Here is an 18,312-nt window from a genome sequence, read left to right on the forward strand (position 1 = left end):
ATAAGAAAGAAGATACAAAGTCTAATAACTCCACATAACCAGATATCCGATAGAGAAAACAATGCTATCTACGAACTCGTCCCTTTTTTGGTTGTCGTATACAGAAGCCATGGCTTTTACATATCGTATCATCATCCCATGCGCCCGCTCAGTGGCCGCTGTAAATCTCATGCCAATAACTTTCAATCCAAAACCCGAAAAAAAGGACAAAATAGAATACTGTACAGTCGAATGTTCAAAGTTGCATCGCCCGATGCTTCAGTTCCGTCCAGCGACAACTGAATGCCCTGCAGCGCCGGCTTCCATCGGAGCATCGCTGTCTCAGTCGTGGCCAGCCAGAGCCTGCGTATTGTACAGTATGAACAGAGGCACAATAGAAGTAAGCGTGTAGCTCGACTCCGTCGCTCCGGAACGGCCGGCGTGTCTGTGCGCGTTGTCGAGTAAAGCCATGCCTGCAGCCATCACACAGTCTTCGCAGTCGAGATGGCCATCGAAGATTCTGTGCGTCACGTTGGCTGTGTTGGGGTGCGTGGGCTGCATGCAGGCCAACGGTCCCGGCTGTTCTGAAATGTGCAGGCAGGCAGGCCTGGGGCTGCAAGGGCACGGTCTCCGCGGTCTTCGGTCGGTTCCGCGCACCTCGTCAAAGCCCGCTCGCTCAGTCGTGGTTGCCGCCGCGTCTGCGATGCTTGCCAGGAAAATCAACCTCGGGGTGCACGACACGCATATGCCTTGTCAATGCGTCGTTGCGTGAGAACGTCTTCTCCTCGACGCACAGTGCACATCGCACCTTTTGCTTGCGCGCATTGTGGATAGTGTCCTCGTGACGGGTCAAGTCATATGGCCGGGAGAAGACAGTGTTGCAAGGCTTGCCAGTGGTTGGGTTGATGCGCTCACACTTGTGGGGTCCCGCTTGCGAGTTGCGTTCTAGGATAGCCGCCGACGTCATAGCCGTGCTGAGATTGGCGCTCCGGTGGCCCTCGCGCTTGTGCTTCTGGAGCTTCTGCGGTGTTTCAAATCGCTGCGAGCACCCATGATATGTGCATGAGTATGTGCCAGACTCGGCGCCCGTTGACGCTGGCTTGCTCATGTACCGGTCCGATAGCACGCTGTTTTGGCTGCCATTGGGCGGCTCCGCTTCGCTCGCACTAGACTCCATAGATGTCATGTGTGCAGGAAACTCGGGCGTTTGGTCAACCATCGATGACATGTTGTTGGCGCTTTGTCGGTATTGTGCGGGCGCATTCATCGAAAGGCCTTGCATGTTGCTCTGCAGAGATGGTGTTGCAAAGTTGAAGTTGGTTGATGGCTGCAGTGACGACGACGTCGACGTTGAGAAGTTTGGTGAGAACTGAGGAGTGTTCCAGCTATCGCGCCGATACGAGTGTGATGAAGGGGCGTCGAAATTGGATTGCGTGGCGTTCTTGTATTGTTCGCCACCCGTGTATTGGTTGCCGTACTCGTTAGCACCATTATCCGGAAATAATGGCACCTTTGAGTCTTCATCAGTATCCCTGTAGTCCAGGAGAGCATCCTTGGGCGAGATGGTCTTGGGCTCAGCGTCCTCAGTAGCTGACATGTGCGACTTCATTGCGTAAGCCGCATCAGCCTGGCGGTTCTGCTCACGCATCGCCATGGCAGTGCCCATGGGTGACGTGAAGCTGTTGCTAGGCTGTCGGTAGGGTGAGCCTCTGCGGAAGGGTGAGTCACTTCTCGAGGCGGTGCTGCTTGGCGATTGCGAGCGTGCAAACTGTGCTGCCTGCAACGCACGCTGAACGTTCTCGTTGGTGTTGCTGCGATATGGCGACAGCAGTGATGGCTGTGCTGGCTTCGACTGCGGCACTGATGTCGTCGAAGTGCTGGGCTCGTAGAAGCCAGTGTCGGCAGCAATGTCGGTATAGGTTCTCTCGAACTTGGGTACGGGGCGCATGTCTGGCTCGTTGTAAGTACAGAACTCGTCGAAGAGCCAGGCGTCTATCCGACTGTTGAGTGTCTCACCATTTGCGGGCATCTTGAGGTCCATGTCGTCTTGTGCTGTGTGTGGCGTTGCTGGAGAGTCGTGGCCGTAACTGGAGACCGACTGCCCTGCTGAGTGAGCAAAGTCTGGGACGTCTTCACCAGTGTGCTCCATGAGCGCCTGCTTCATCGACATGTGTGCAGACATGGTGTGGTCCATGTTGACAGCGTTGTGGCTGTAGTTGTTGAAGTTGTTGGCGTTCATGAATGAGTCCTGGGTAGGAGTCTGTGTGGGTGTTGGGAGATGGTTCTGGAGAGATCTTGAATGCCTGTTAGCGTCGTCTGGGCGCAAGGGCCAATTATCGGGATGGGCAACGTACTGGTAGCCTGCGGCGTGGCCGACTGGTTGATACTGCGAGGCACTTGAGCCTATTGAAGAAGAAGATGAGGCGCGCTGGTGTCCACGGTTCTGTCGCTGGGGGAGTGTCTGGAGTGGCTGTGACTGCACGTTACCATAGTTGTTCCAGGACTCGAGCCCGGAACTGGCGTTGCTGGCTGACAGCATGGACGGCTGCGTGAAGCCCTGGGAGAGCTGTGGTGTAGGGGTCGACTGCTGAATGCGGATAGCCGGGTTCGCAAAGTCGGTGCTGTATGCGCCACTCATGTACGAGTTAAGGGGTGAGGTCGAGGTGGCAAAAGGGTACTGCTGCGACTCAAGGTAGTCGATGAGTATCTTCTGGTCGAAGGTGGGTTGAGAGGCGAATGTCTGGGGTGCGTGTTGTTGATAGAGGTGTTGAGAGCAGGGTGGTGACGGTATGGTTGGCAGGTGCTGACGTCGTGTGGGCAGCGCTAACATAATCGTCGGGAAAGGGAAAAAAGTAAGGGACCAGCGTGGGTGGCAAGTTGCTTTATACTAGCGGGCTGCCGGCCGATGACTCGGAAATGGGTCGCCGATGCGAGTGAAGAACGACTTGATGAGGTGATCTAGGGTCGTTGTGTGTAGAAGAGGGTAGAAGGGAGTATTGTGTTCTGGGCCGGCTGGGCGCGGAAAGCCGGAATTAAGAGATTTCTTTGACGAGTATCCGTCAGTGATTGTTAATTGCTGAAGTGAGTGTCAGAAGCGACTTGAGCATGCGAAGACCTTTCCTTTCATACCTTTTCCTATGACGCAAGTCTACCAGGTCGACTTCTGGGCTTGCAGGGGTGTGTACGCTAACAGACGCCAGGTATGCAAGCCCGCGGCGCGATCGACAGCACCCACACCTCTACCCTGCATATGACCGTCCGGACCCTGTCTGGCCGAAAGGCTGTGCAAAGCCGGCTGTTCGACCCTCAACCATTGAAATTTTTTAGACTGGGTTCGGGTAGCACCCGAGACGACTACGCTTACCCACTACTGCTGCTGCTTTCAATACCGAGGATTCGCCTACGCACGTCCGAAGGATCTGTACAGGCATGCCACAACGTGCCTGAGAGCCCACACCTCTCAGCCTAGTACTCAACACCTGGTACTAGACCAAACTCTCCCTTGTCGTCGCGCTGGCCGTCGATTTGGTAAGCAGCCGCCTGTATTATTTTTCCCAAAAGAGCAGAGCACTGCAGCGTGCAACATCCGATGGTCAAGCCTGCCCCTATCGTGATACGCTCGTAGCAACCTCAACAGCCAGCTGATGCTGCTCCTCGTCGGGACACGGACGACAATGGTCGGCTTTGACTGGGCGGAGCAGCTTCGTTTCGATGCGCGCGGTATAGGCGACAGTGCGACGAACGTGTCGAGTACACGAATGCACTAGCCACACCACTGTCTCCGCTTGTATTGATATCGATCACATGCGTAGACATGTGACTCACAATTGCCATCAGGACAGTTTAGGGGGTGAATTGTCACGGCATGCTCAGCTCGTACATACAGAACTAGTCGACAAGGCCGCGTAAAACGACAAAAGGCCACGTGGTATCATGCGAGAACTTATCCGTCAATAGCCTACCCCATATTTTGCCCTGTACTATTGATAGCTGGATCTGTGGTGGCCAAACGGTTCCCGCACCACGTTGCTGGCACTGGCAACCGAGATGCACATCACCCGGATGCTTTGCTCAGACTGGAGACACAGCCACACCCACGCAGCTGGGTCTTTCACATGCTACTAGCGATAGGTCTCTGTATTACAAGATCAGCTGCATGTCCCCCTTCAACCCGCAGATAACCCGCAGCTGGAACAAGTGGTTCCGCTTGGGCATTGGCAGTATCCTTGGTCTACCACGGAGCCGCCGGGGCGACAGGCAACAAACAACATCACACCACAACACCACGCAAGGAAGATTTTTTTACCGAGACTTCTTCCGAACCTTTGAGGCTGAAGGATAGTTTCTACAGGCATAGCAAGCATCTCATCCAGTCGACGTGGCATCGCATAGACGGACAAGATCCGTGAATATGCAGGGTCCATTACACTTCCATGTGGCAGTGCAGCCCTATCGTATGCACGGACGCTTTAACGCTGCTGCAACCCCGGCCTCTCCGAACATCTGGGCCTTCGATTCGCCGATGGAAGCCACTAGCCACATCTCAAAGCAGATGCACGGCCACACGCGACACACAGATTTCCGCGGAGTACTTGGACCGAAGGTACTAGTTCTAGTACAGTGCATACATCGGTATGTAATACATGCATTATTTTTTGCTTATGCTTTTCACCCACACAACACTCCAGAATCAGCAGGAAAATCCCCTTTGTCTTCCGGTCGCTTCGGCGTTGCTGTTTCCTCTGTCGCTTGGGCATGAGCATTAGTCGCTCGCTTGCAATCAGTCATGACGTCACTATCCCCGAGTTCTGCTTCCATTTCCGACCAAGATCCGCATCCGCACAACTGTGTGTCTTCACGAGTGCGAGCTGCAGTAGAGCAGCTTTGCTTCATTATTCTATTTTTGTTTTGAACCCTATCGTCCTCTGCCAAGTGAGAATCTTTTCCTTTCTTCTTTACTATAGACAACCACTGCTACCCTGACTGGATATCAGGGTGCAAATCACCTGTCGGAGGCCCCACAACGCTGTCATCCATCCGCCAACACAAACGGTTGTGCGGGCGCCATACCCCTTAGTTCATCGTCCCGCCAATCCGCGAATATGGGATGATGAGACCCTGCGTCAACTTGATTTCGTCCAAGTTTCTGCCGTTCAACATGTCCTTTGTACGGCGGCTTGTATGCCGATCATGACGCCAAATCGCGTGTTTGTGCCGCTCTCCACTCACATCGCTGCCGTGACACACCGGCCCCTCATACCCTGACACCTTACGTGCTGATACTATCTCTACTTGCTACACCCACATTGCCCGATCTTTCGTATTCCTGTCGTCTTATCAATCACGCAGTCTTATTCCAGAATCACTAAACCAGCATATGCAGGGCAACGTCAACCCAGCGTACTGCAACCCAATGCTGCCATTGGGCTTCCAATAACTTTTAGCAGTGTAACACTAACACTATTAATTACGTCTGCGGACCAAACCCGTTTGGGTCACGATGGGCATTGTGCCCTCAACGTCATACCCCAACTCAATCCCCCCTCTCTCCCCCCCTTACTCCATGCGACCGACGCATGATAACCACGTTTGGCTTCTTTTGCTGCAACAAGACTCAACTCAATTCAGTGGGTATCTGCGACACCATTGTTGAAATGCGGAGAAGGCTTCCGGGCTTCCAATTGGAGCCTAGCAGGGTGGGTGGGGTCGAACGACTATGGTTACGTCGCCAGTACCGATTTGCGTTTTGCCTATTATCTGGCTCTTACTCTAATAGTAACATTTGTAAAGCAATACATTGGGTTCTGCCGCTTCCCTGGGCCCGTCGGCATCCCCCTCCCAGGCCGTGTTTGAAGCGATGTTGGGCCGATCGCACCCTGCCAAGCACCTTTCGGCTGACGCTGGTTATGTCCGTGCGGTAGCATACACCCGCGTGCAACAATGTTCTGTCAGCCTTGACAAAGCACTTCGGCCTCATGCCAGGAACCGCCGGCCGACGTAAGTATGCAGCACAAACCCTCGCATAAACTTTCTTTTCGTACGAAATCCCGATGAACCTTGTTCCAACATGCTTTTGCTCAGCAGCCTGGGCAATGCACTCTTCTTGGTGCATCAGTACGCGTCATGGTGGTGCTGCAGTAGTAGGGAAAAAATTCTTTTCCGCAAAACACCAGTTCCAACCTAACGGCAGAATCCACGGGCGAATGCGCACGTGCACCATACCCGTTTACGCATTGTCCCTTTTTCCAGCCTCCAGATCTAGTCTCTCTCGCTAATCTGTGATCAATCGTTCAAACTCCACATGGTGAGCATGTCAGCTCAGCTCTAAGAGCTTGGTTTCCGAGATTTCGCCCCCAAATGTCGGACATGGTTGGGGGCGGAACTGTCAGTGCTATTCTAGACTGTGGAGTAAGGCACTATTGGTGCCCTTTTTTTTACGAATTCGATACATCTAGATCGGCATCGACTGTATCGATTTTGTGTCATCTGGTCCTCGTGTGGATAGACTTTTCGTATTTGATACGGATTTCGTTTTCTGATTTCAACGGCACAGTGTCGACTAGTTGATGAGTGTACCTCAGCATGCCGGGTACACAACTCTATCGAGTCAGCGTTAACTAAGACACAGTATGGAAACAGGTGCCGTGATCCCGTTACTAAAAGTATCGCTACCAAAGCAATCACATGGACATATCCACATACACACATCTACTTCTAGATTCCCATCAGCACGTTTTTCCCATCAGCACAAAAAGGGGCATGCACGTTGGACGCACCCGCCCCGCTCGCTACGAATTACCATGTCTTTTCATAGACTCTCGCAGTCACACTATCAAAACCCTAATCGTATTCTTCTAGGTCCCGCTGTGGCTGTGGTGTATTGCTTACTTTGGCTCGCACGAGCCCACTGAACCTCGGTACTACACGTGGTCGTAAGACCCATACATATCGCTCTAATTTAGTCCGAACTCGGTAAGTAAACCCAGTAGGTTTTGCGTGGAGATACTACGGCGTGATGCTCTGGTGATGATGTGGGGTGGTTACTAAGAAAGGAATTTTACTCTTGTGGAATGGATCTGTGGGTATGAAAAGGATCTGCAAGAGTCGACCACAGAATAATTAGTACTGAATCTATCTCTTACACTCGTTGCCTTGGTTGCTGCAACCAACATTACACCCTGTCGTCACCAGTAGTGCTATCTAGGCAGTATGTCCACATCACGTGATTGTCATGCACTCGGCTGACCACCCCTCTCTGACAAATGTTTAGTTGGTCATTAACCTCGTCACCTCGTTAGGAGCGATATCTCCTGGTCTTTTCTAAAACTCTTCTGCATGAATGACTTCCAATGTGGTAGTGTAAGCTGCTTCGTAAGAAAAATCCATCCTCAATGTTGAGTTTCTTTGCTGATTGCCACATCATGAATTAGAAATATAGGTACGTTCCTTTGACAATGCTGAAGTGATGATTAGATATCAGCTATCACTCTCCATATGTACATGGATGAGTTTGTGTCTCGTGATGTCTCTTCCATGTCCATGAAGTCGTTTCTTATGCGCGAATCCTGGGGTGTGGGGATAGCTGCATCTCTCTTACGTTAAACGATTTTTCACATGTAGGTTTGTACATTTCACTCCTCTACTGTTATTTGAGAGAGAGAGAGAGACCCTTTTTAACGTGATAACCTGCGGGCAGATGCAACAAATATGCTCGCGCATAATTTGCAAGAGGCAAAGCTATCTTTTCATTACATTCTTTCGGGAAAAAAAAGTCGAAACAGTCCAAGACACACCCTTTCACACTATCCCTAACTACTACAAACATGCTATATATTACCTGAACCTCTACATGGCCTGATACATCGAATCTATCTTGCCACCGCCTTAACAATTTAACATCACAGCGCATCGTACTGCCCAAATGGATGCCATCGCACCATCGAAGAGCACGCTCCAGAATATCATGATGAAGCAAAGTCTGGACTCGTTATTTCTATCCTTCAATCGTCAGCAAAACAGCTAACCGCCGTTGAGCAGAGTATTCCGATGCACTCCTCCAGTAATCCGTGGTCTAGAGAGGAAGTCTGATTAAAAAAAAAACTAATGTAGTACCCAATCTATCCTAAGAACCCAAACGACAATGTCTGCCAAAGAAGGGTCCCCACTCCTGCCCATTCTCAATCATTTCATAGTACCCTCATACAATCGTGCACAATATGACAGCTCATTGCCTTGGCCCGCATTAAACCCGTGTACTTCTTCACCTCTGCTCATCCCTCCCCTTTCCATAAACCTCCCTAAGCAAGAAAGTTCCGTGTTCAAAAACTCCACCAATCACTTCATATCACAGGTTAACAAGAATACCTGCTCTTCAAGGGTCTGGTTATAAATGGGGAAAGGACATCAGAACGGATGGCATTACACTACAACATGTTCCTATGCTTGGTTACCCAAAGAAGCGAGTGCGATATAGCATTTCCTTGTAGAGCAGTACTTGGAAGGAAAGAGGCCAAATTCACAGTGCAATATCGACTTTAAAATCAACAGTGTTGCAAGCATACTCCATTGGTGACATAACATATCTGTCATGACTCTCCAATTCCCATTCAGCATACATAATCATGCAACCCGCTTTGCAAAAGAAAAGGGAGTGACAATATGCCACTTCTCACACCACAACTAACGGGCATACACTCTGACTAAGACGATACTGCAATTGCCCTTCTCGATTCAAAATATCCAACGTTAAACACCCAGCAATATCAATTCTTCAACGCCGTGTATTCCTCCCGCCCACCATACAATACAAGTCACGTTTTAAACCGAACCTCCCTCGGCATTCGCATGAATTTTGCTTTGGAATATGCCCCTGCGCCAGCCTGATCCCACAACCGCTTCGTTAAATATGCGCATGAAAGGGGGGGGGTGTCTCTTTCGAGCGAGAATTCTTAGGTAAGCTTCTGCTTGATGAAGAAGGAGCGCAGATGCGATAGTTGCCAGACGCAAGTGACACCGAGAACGACGAGCTGGATAATTGACCAGCGGACGACGCGCGAGTTTGTGTGTTCGGACTGGTCGCGGAATTCGGCCTCGCGCTCCTGTATAACATGTTAGCCTACTTGCACGTATATAGCCTCCGATTTTCAGTTTGGTGGATCGCAGTCAGACGTACTCTCTGGAAGACCTGTTCTCGCCTGACGTCCAGTAGTCGCGAGTTCAAGTCCTTGACCTTCTGCACCAGCGTCTCGACCTTGTCCTTGTCCGTGCTCTCGATCCTGCTCGTCTCTCCAATCGCCATGTCGAGGGTGAACCTGACAGTACCGTGGATACCTTGGTTCAACCAACCACCTCCGCCCTGGACATTCTGGGGAATGACACAGATCCTGTGCTGTCCGCTGTCGGCAGCGCTGAAAGTGAAGCGGCCTTCGGCAGAGCCTCGTTGGGCCACGATGCGGTGGTTGTCGTCGAATGTTTCTTCAACGGTTACGAAGACGCCGACTTCGGATTTGGATAGGTAGGACTTGGTCGCGTCGTCCCAGGGCTCAGCGTGGTAGTGGCCTGATATTGTTAGTTATGGCTCTTTTGCTCTGTTCCAAAGTCCAGCAGTCTTGGAAGACCAAAGCGAAAGAGTAGCCCGTACCAACAACCAGTGTATCCTTGGGCAATTCCTCGTAGAAGCACTTCTGGACTGCGCCGTCTAGGAAGAAGTGAAGTGCTTGTGCCGGAACCGCCAGGGCAGCAGCGAGCAGGACTGTTGGCTTCCACATTCTGAGAGGTCGAGAGTCACCCCGCGAAAAAGGATTGGTCGTAGCGCGGAGTTTGAGTGTTGGTGAGCTTGTGCACTTGGGAATCCCGGAGCTCAAAGTGCATGTGTCGAGTTCCAGAAACTCCAGGTGTACGTTCCGAAAGCGGTTAGACTGTCGACACGTGCGCCGCTCCTTTGTTTGGCGTGCTGAACCCCCACCACCTGGAGTTGATTACATGCATACTTTCAACTATGGGAATTTATGCATCTTCTTCTTCGTTTGTTTGCGAATATCAGGAGAGACAATACTCTCTCAAAAGTGCATCCATATAGTGCTCCGGGACTTTTGCGACCAAGGCCATGTTCAATTCCATCCAGCCTCTATGAACAAGGCATTGTTTTTACGTCTGACTAGCCTTTAGTCTACCAGATACTGATCTAACAGCTCTATACTCCTCATCTATATCCCTAGTCGAATCGACGTCGACTGTCATGATTCAGGTTACATGCCCAGATGGGCATATCGTAAGACAGCCCCGCAAATACGACTTTTACCTAGGTAAAGGATCCCAATCACGGCATATGTATATGCACAAGATGCAAGTCCGGACCTCGAAATCCGAATGCGCTTACCGGTATAAAATCAAGAACTCACTTCCAATCATTTTTTAAAAGCTTATTTTCTAGCTTCATTGTCTCAAACAGGACTGCAATGTAAAACACTTGACATATCGCTACATCGCAAAGCATTCCTCATCCCATACCACAACACCCAACAGCAACAACAATGGCCCTCTTCGAACCCTCCCTCTCCACTCTCACATCCCCAAACTCCACCCCAAAAACAATCCTTATAACAGGCGGCTCTTCGGGAATCGGCCTCGCAACCGCCACCCTCCTCTCCACCCTCAACCCGCACCACAACCTCGTCCTCGTAGACCTGCACCCCCCACCCCCAACCTTCACGCACCCGGCCTCGCACCTCCTCGTCCACACCTGCGACATCACCTCCTGGCCCGCCCAACGCGCCGCCTTCGCCGCCGCGCACGAAAGATTCTCCCGTATAGACGCCGTCTTCGTCAACGCCGGCATAACCGAACACGCCGACCAATTCTTCACCTCTTCCCTCGACGCCTCGGGCAACCTAGCCGAGCCCGACCACCGAGTCCTCACTCTAGACCTCAACGCCGCCGCCTCCACCACCAAACTCGCAATCCACTACTTGCGCCAGAATGGCAGCGACTGCGCGGGCTCCATAGTCCTAACAGCAAGTCTAGCAGGCTACCTCGGTTCCGCGGGTGCCCCCCTCTATTCCGCTGCCAAACACGGCCTCGTCGGCCTCGTCCGCGCCCTCAAGCAAGAATGCGCCAAATTACGCATTGCCATTTCGCTCGTCGCCCCCGGTATAACGCTCACCCCCATTCTTGCAAATGCTAACCCGGAGTTGCGCCATTTATCCCCCGAGCAGCGTGCTAGCGAAATGGCTAAATCTGGTATGCCGATTAACTCGCCTGATGCAGTGGCCAGGGCAGTGTGCGGGTTGATTGGGGAGGGAATGGCGGCGAACGGGAGGGGCGTTTGGGTCCAGGGGGAGCAGTTTGCGGATGTGGAAAAGGGACTGATTAAGAGTAGGGAGGCGTGGATGGGGAGGGAGATGTTGGGCTTGTTCAAGGGCGGACGGAGGACGCCGATATTTGCGAGGTTGGAAGAGAAAGACGATAAAGTCAAGGCGAAGATGTGATGATTGCTCCGAGACACGAAAAAAAAAGTCATGCAAACAGAAGAGCATAGGATTTGTAAATAATAAGCAGCAGAGGGTATTTGTACATTTGTTTAGAAGACATAGCCTAATTCCATGTATCCGTTTTACTGATGGATGGGAATCATGGAAACCCCCCCCCAATTTCTTTCCCTTAGCCTTGTAGCTTTAAATTCATTTCCCCCGCAAACGCCAACGCTATGCAAATGTTCAAGGCACAAAGGGGGATAATATCAACAACCCATGAAGACGACGACAATAACAACAACAACGAAAAGAAAACAACAAGCTTTCTACTTTCTCGCTCGTTTGCTGCTCATCTCGCTCCCTTGTGAAAAGACACTTGCACTTCTCTTGTGCCCTTGGCCAGACGCGCTGTGACTCGTTGCTCGAGACTGTTGTTTGCTGTCGTCCTCGCCTTCGGCATCCACATCGCCATCATCGGCGTCTTCGCCATTGAAACCACCTTCATCTTCTTCGCACTCGGCGTCGTCCTCGGCATTTTCTGCATCGTTGCCTTCTTCGTTGTCGTCGTTGTCTCCTTCGGCATCGTCGCCATAGTTCTTGTTGACATCGTCTTCATCGTCGTTATCCCCGTCGGCATCAGCATCCGCGCCGGGCGTCTCTTGCGAATCGCGTACTTCTTGTTTCGGTCTGCTCTCGCTTTCCTCGCTGGCGCCGCCGTTGTTTCCGTTTCCACTACCCATGCGTCGTTCTTTCATAGCAAGCAAAACTTTACATTCTCCCTCTTCCTTCTCGCGCACTTTTCGCACATCGAGCAATTTGCTAACCTTGGTAACCAAAACTTCAAAGACTTCACCCACTTTGCTAGTGGGTATTGGGACAATGTCACTCACACCCAGCGCTGCAAGCATTTGGCCAATCTTTTGCGTCTGGACATTGCTCTTGGCCTGTCGCATCTTGAGCAACTTGTCAGAGCCAAACGTAACACCTGATGTGAGCCGGTCGTGTGTTGATACGTTGAAGCGATGTTCTTGGTGTGGAGAGAGATGCTTGACAGGCGTTTGGGCGGGTGTTTGTTGGTTCTGTGCCATGCTTTGCCGGCGATTTGCGGCGGATAGTTGTTGTTGCGCTGAGCCGGGAGTGTGTACCATGTCGTTGGCAGAGAGGCTGAGCCGACCAGGCCCTGACCCACCACCGGCTGCACGCTTTTTGCTGCGGTCTTGTTGAAATAGTTGTTGGAAGAGAGCTTGTAATGCTTGTGATGATGTAAAAGCCTGTAGCCCGGCCGATGCTTGTGGGTTCTGTGGTGGTGCATCGAGCCGTGCCCGGAGTTCTTCGCGTTCGGCATCGAGACGGTTGGCAGCCATGTTGATGCGCTGGAGCTCGGTGAGTAAGAACTCCTCCTCCTTGACCTCGTCCATTGTGCGGTTGATGAGCGCTGTAGCCAGCATTTTGCGGTTCCTTTCCATGACGGGATCGAATTTGGTGAGCATCTCGTAGAGGCTGTATTGGTCGGCATCCATGGAGACTTCTGGTATGCGCTGCTTCATGAGTTTCGCAGAGATGTCGTAAAAGCGTGCCTTGAGGTCTTCCAGTGATCGCTTTTTTGATGGCGCAAACGGCATCGTCGCGAGTGCTTGGTCGCCACTGTCTGTCAAGTCTGGCGCGTACTGTCGCGACGGCTGATAGTCGTAGCGGTCCCATATGACAGGCCATCGGTATGAGTAGTCTCGGACGACCTCAAACAAGTAGTCTGTCTCTTCGCGGCTCCAGTCGTCGCTGCGCAGGAACTGGTCGTACTCCTCGTCGGTGAAGCTGGGCATGTCGACCTTGATGTCGTACTTTGCGTAGTCTGAGCATGTTTCGACATAGGTGTCCGAGGTTTCTGTCGCGTCGCCTTCGTGCATCGTCGCGTCATCGGCTTCCTGTACAGGTGGTGCGGCTGTGGGCTTGCGCCGCCAGTGCCTCAGGACAAGGCCATCGGCACGCGCGGGATTGGTAAAGGGCTGTTGTATCCTGCGCAACGCGATTAGTCCATCCTCTTGCATCTCTCTTTTGCTATACGTACCATTTCTTTGCCGGCCCTGTGCTTTGCCTCTTCGCCCTGTACGCCTTCTTCTCCTCGTAGACGGCGACGGGCGGCGGCCGTTCACCATACAGCGCAGCAACCTCGCGCGCAACGCCCTCTGGTCGAATGAGAGTCAGTCTCGACCTTTTGACGATTTCCCAAGGAAAGACGTAAGAGTTGCCAAACGTACGTATCTTCCTGCTCCCTCCCGCAGGCTTTGACCGCTTCTGTGTCTGCGCCGCCAGTGCTGCTGAACCTACTGTCTTTGGCGCATCACCGCCGGCAGCAGGCAGGCCGAGCATATCGCGCACATCGCGTCCCGACGCCATCGCAACTATCGCAAGGCGCCGTCCGTCGATGAGCGGGTGAAAGGAGAGGGTGCGGTTGATGGAATCGCAGGCCCCAGGCTGAGTGGACGAGCTTAATTTCGATGTTGGGAAGTCGCGTTGGACCCTGCGGCGGCGGGTACCTCACGTGTGAGAGAAATCAATATTTGGCAGAAAATCGGGTTGGGTGGGCATAAAAAAAACCCAAAAAGGTGCGCGCAAAAGTATTCAAATGGGAATGCGACCAAAATCAAGGCAAAAAGGCCGAACAAGCCGCAGTCCAGGTTCTCTGCTGCCGCTACAGGTTGGTACAGCTATGGAGTCATGGATTGCCGCTGTTAAGGCACCTTCCAATCAAATACGCAAAAAGGCCATAGCTCCAGGCCATCTGATCACGACCCCTCTTAGCTCCCTTCAGAACCGTGTCAAGTCTCTCTGATGGCTGCCACCATCTACCTGTCTAACCGGCTGCTGCTCAAGGACAAGTGCAGCAGCGCCCTCCAAAAAACAAAAAGAGGCGCCATGGCAATGCACCCGTTTGGCGTGGTGAGTTGATCTATTTGCGTTCTGCTCAACTACTCTACCTGAACTAAAAGCGCGCTCCGTCTGTTTCTTTTCGTCTCGGACCTTCGCTCGCGCTCTGTACAAAGAATACAGTACTGCCGTGGGACTTGAAAAGAGACTCCTTTACATGCTATATTTTCCTCGTACCAAAAAAACAGAACAAAAAAATTGGATAAAGAAATTGACATGCCACAAGTGCAAGCCCTCGCCAAGCACACCTCAACGCCGCAAGCGCCCAATCGAAAGCACTCGCACTCCCACAACGCATGGCCGCCAGGTCATGTGGTCTTGCAACACGGGAGCGCGAACATGAAGACAAAAAGATGGTAGTGATGTTTTTTTTCGGCGCTGATGAGAGATCCGGGCTCGTGTGGGAGGCAGTTCGGTCGATCGGTCGTCGTAACTATTACCGTGGAAGGAGATTTTCGATCCCGTCTATCAATCATTACAAGATACCTATACAGGAAGAAAACGTGACCGAAGGAATACTATCGCTCAAAGAACGGACTCCAGGATGCAACGCAAAGGGAAGGAAACCAAGCTTGAGGGCCGCGACTACTACTTGCTGGCGCCGCAGCATAGCGCGTTTGCCAGTTTTTGCATGAAGCTCGGCTTCTCGGGAGACTGCTGTCTCGGTTGTTGAGGAGTTGGGCTGCTGGCAGGCGCAGCGCGGTTCTGTGACAAGTTTTGCTGACTGTGCTGAAACTGCGCTTGTGTCGATGCGCCCTCAGGAGGTGCGAGCTCACCCATGCTCTTCCTCTTAATCTGAGAATCACGGTTCATGTTCTCTCTTGGGCTTCTTCCTTGCTGAGCGCGTGTCGCTCCAGGCTTGGGCAGGGGCTCGTTTAGGCGGTGGTGGTCGATGGGGAGGTGCGTCTTCTGCTGCCTGTGCTGCTGGCCCTGGAGATTGACAGCCATGGACGAGTTTGGGTTGACGTTGGAGTGATGCATGGCTTGAACAGCGGATGGGTGCGACTTCATCGCCTCCCAGCCCTTGCCATTGTTCAACTTCATCCAATCGTACTCGCCATCCTCAATTTCTCCAGTGCTCTTGAGGGCCTGGGTAAAGAGCTCCCGGAGGTAGTCGTAGTCAGGGGTATCCTCGAAGCCCAAGTTACGAACGTAGCTGAGGTACTTGTTGAACTCCTCTGCGTATCATTAGTATGAAACAAGCTTGTCGTGGCTATATTCAACGTACCAGGGAAGCCATCACAGAGGTCCTTGATTGGAGTAGTCTGCTTCTTCTCTCCAATCTTTTCGTACTTCTGCTTGTTGGTGGCAGCCTTCAGGCCTTGCCATGGCAGTCCGCCGCGCAGGAAGTACATGAAGACGTGGCCGAGGGCCTCGAGATCATCACGACGCGACTGTTCGCGTCCCAAATGGGTGTTGATACTCATGTATCGAGCGGTACCGGACAGAGACTTGCGTTCCCGGTAAGGGATATGCTGCTTGGTCTTGGGGTCACGGTACTGCTTGGCCATACCAAAGTCGACCACATGGATGACATTGGCGCTCTTGGAGCCAGGGCGACCGATGAGGAAGTTGTCGGGCTTGATGTCGCGGTAGATGAGATTCTTCTCGTGGATGGTCTGGACGCGCGAAAGCTGCCAAAAGGTAAGTACGTGAGTAGGACGGTCAATTCGTTGTCATGCATACCATCTGCTTCGCTACCATGACAACAGTCTTGATGGAGAACTTTCTGTTGCAGTGGTCGAACAGGTCCTCCAAACTGGGGCCGAGGAGGTCAATGACCAGAATGTTGTGGAGGCCTTCCTGGCCAAAGTAATAAACATTAGGGATCCCGGCTGTTTGTGGTCAGTCTTGTTCTTGAGATGGAAGTGTGTGGTCCGTGATGTGCGCAAATGCCGATGCCGAGGCTAGCAGTGGGTGTAGACAACAGACATTGCAGTTGATGAGATGAATACAACAACATTGACGATGAAAGTTAGCAGGCATCGACAGAGCATTGTCCATACGCTGCGCGACCAAGCATTGACAGGTCTGGTCAGGTATGGGTGTGTGTAGTGTCCCTGCAGAAACACGTGCCGGGGCAGGGCTGGTTGGACACAACAGGCGGTAAAGGGGGGAAGGAAAGCAGAGACTCACGGCAGCCCACAAGGATCTTGTAAGTGCGATATTCATCACGCAGCTGAGGAGCATCGCTCTTCCTCGGCTCGAACTTGATGGCAACCTGCTGCTGGTTGAGCAGGTTGGTGCCCTCGAAGATGACGCCGAAGCTGCCTTCGCCGATCTTCTTGCCGACGCGATAGTGCACGCCGACAACGTTGGAACTCGTGCTGCCGCTGGCCATGGTGACGGAGGTGTATTGGCGTGGTGGTGACGAGTAGGAGGAGATGGAAGGAGGGAGGAATGGCTGTAGCGGAAGTCGTCGTGGTGGTTGTGGCGACAGCGAGGCAGGGCCGCAACCGTTCTCCGGTGATGAGGCTTGGGGCTATGCAGCCGGGGGACGCGACTGGGCGTCCTTACCAAGGGAAGAGTGTCGGGTAGGAGGAGGAGGAGGGTCGGTCGAATCGAGGGCGAGTCGAGAGCGACGAGGCTGCTGACGGCAGCGTACGAGTTGACGGGGAAGTCAGAAGAATGGACGTGAGACGACGGGGTGGGTAGTGAAAAAGAGCAGCCGACTCGAAGGGTGGAAAAGGCGTGGAGAAGGGGCTGCTGGGAGCGACACTGCTGGCCCGTGCACGGCGCACCTTAGCCTGCATCCGGCTCACTAGTAGCCAATTCATCACAGCGAGCGCGAGCACGGGACTGTGACCACCTGAGGGCGACGACCTGTCCCGACGCACTTGCCGGGCGGTTGTCATGGAGGGTGTGTACATACATGTGTGTACGTATACGTGTGTGTATGTGTATGTACATGTACGTGTTTTGTATATGTACGTATACATTGTATGTATGTTTATATATAAATATGTGCACAAAGTACCATACATGTGCCAATGGCGCCATGTCCCAAGGCTGTCCCCTCGCCCTCGTTCCGCGGTACATGGACTGCCAGGGCGAACGGCGTGCATGTGCGTGTGTGTTTGTGTGTGTGTGTGTGTGTGTTGCGGCCCACGGCAACCAGACGGACTGCTGTCATGTGTTTTGTTGGCTGGGTGCTACGTACTTAGTGCTGGTAATATGTAGTGAATACGTATGTCCCGTGCCAGTGTGTACCTGCAGAACTGCCCACGCCCAAACCAGCATGCCTCCGAGGAAAAAGCAGCGCTCCCATGCCTGGTCGCGGAGATTCGACAGTCGGTCCCGCAACCACACACGACACTGGCGCGCGTGCGCCCAAGGGGAAAAGGCGTGCGACCCAGACAGAGCCCATCGTAACCACGGCCAGCATCGACGCCTACAGCGAGCCGGCTATCCACTGGCGAGCGATGATCTTTTACGGCAAGTTGCCCCAATCTGCGCCCGCCGCACACCGCTGCAGCGTTCCCAAGCAACCAGGCCGCGGCTGGCCATGCTTGTCGTAGCTGCTTCACCCCCCGAGACAGTAGCTAACCGTCCACCTGAGCGCCACGCCGACTACGGTACGCGACCTGGTCCGCCTCACCGTCGCGCTGGCTATCTCGCTGTCTCTGGACGACGGCGTGCATCCAACGGCCACGGGCTGCGCGCGTTATTGGCTGCGCGTCGCCTTCCGCCCTCACTCGCTGGCGCCACATTCCGCCCTCGCCAAGGCCAGTCCCCACCGTCAAATGAACGCTCAGGCCCACAGAACACAGTCGAGACCCTGGCCAATACGCCGTTGTGCATGTCACTATTCATGGATGCTCGCCAATGTTCATGCATTACCCGAATCGTCAAATCTTATACAATGCCGTCCACAACAGTCCATCCATCCCCATCCCCCCCTTCCGCGACCTAGTCATGACCGCCTCACAACGCCTGC

General features: G+C 52.9%; 5 protein-coding genes across 5 annotated transcripts; 1 reads left to right on the forward strand and 4 right to left on the reverse strand.

The window, feature by feature from the left end:
- Positions 1–655: 655 nt before the first annotated feature.
- On the reverse strand, positions 656–2,809 carry COCCADRAFT_6612 (uncharacterized protein; the record flags this gene model as incomplete). The annotated part of the gene is made up of 2 exons (XM_007716010.1): positions 656–2,273; positions 2,334–2,809. 2 exons carry the CDS (start codon positions 2,807–2,809, stop codon positions 656–658), a joined length of 2,094 nt encoding a protein of 697 aa, XP_007714200.1.
- A 6,118-nt stretch (positions 2,810–8,927) lies between these two features.
- On the reverse strand, positions 8,928–9,746 carry COCCADRAFT_6613 (uncharacterized protein; the record flags this gene model as incomplete). Its single annotated transcript, XM_007716011.1, has 3 exons — positions 8,928–9,077; positions 9,152–9,537; positions 9,620–9,746. 3 exons carry the CDS (start codon positions 9,744–9,746, stop codon positions 8,928–8,930), a joined length of 663 nt encoding a protein of 220 aa, XP_007714201.1.
- A 765-nt stretch (positions 9,747–10,511) lies between these two features.
- Positions 10,512–11,465, forward strand: COCCADRAFT_6614 (uncharacterized protein; the record flags this gene model as incomplete). The annotated part of the gene is made up of 1 exon (XM_007716012.1): positions 10,512–11,465. The coding sequence occupies one exon, from the start codon at positions 10,512–10,514 to the stop codon at positions 11,463–11,465; it is 954 nt and encodes a 317-aa protein (XP_007714202.1).
- A 311-nt stretch (positions 11,466–11,776) lies between these two features.
- COCCADRAFT_27795 (uncharacterized protein) lies at positions 11,777–13,844 on the reverse strand (the record flags this gene model as incomplete). Its single annotated transcript, XM_007716023.1, has 3 exons — positions 11,777–13,463; positions 13,516–13,633; positions 13,706–13,844. 3 exons carry the CDS (start codon positions 13,842–13,844, stop codon positions 11,777–11,779), a joined length of 1,944 nt encoding a protein of 647 aa, XP_007714213.1.
- A 1,119-nt stretch (positions 13,845–14,963) lies between these two features.
- COCCADRAFT_27796 (uncharacterized protein) lies at positions 14,964–16,716 on the reverse strand (the record flags this gene model as incomplete). Its single annotated transcript, XM_007716024.1, has 4 exons — positions 14,964–15,553; positions 15,604–16,009; positions 16,062–16,210; positions 16,512–16,716. The coding sequence occupies 4 exons, from the start codon at positions 16,714–16,716 to the stop codon at positions 14,964–14,966; spliced, it is 1,350 nt and encodes a 449-aa protein (XP_007714214.1).
- Between the last annotated feature and the right edge of the window lie 1,596 nt (positions 16,717–18,312).

This window comes from Bipolaris zeicola, assembly GCF_000523435.1.
Source record: "Bipolaris zeicola 26-R-13 unplaced genomic scaffold scaffold_124, whole genome shotgun sequence".
NCBI classification, from domain to species: domain Eukaryota; kingdom Fungi; phylum Ascomycota; class Dothideomycetes; order Pleosporales; family Pleosporaceae; genus Bipolaris; species Bipolaris zeicola.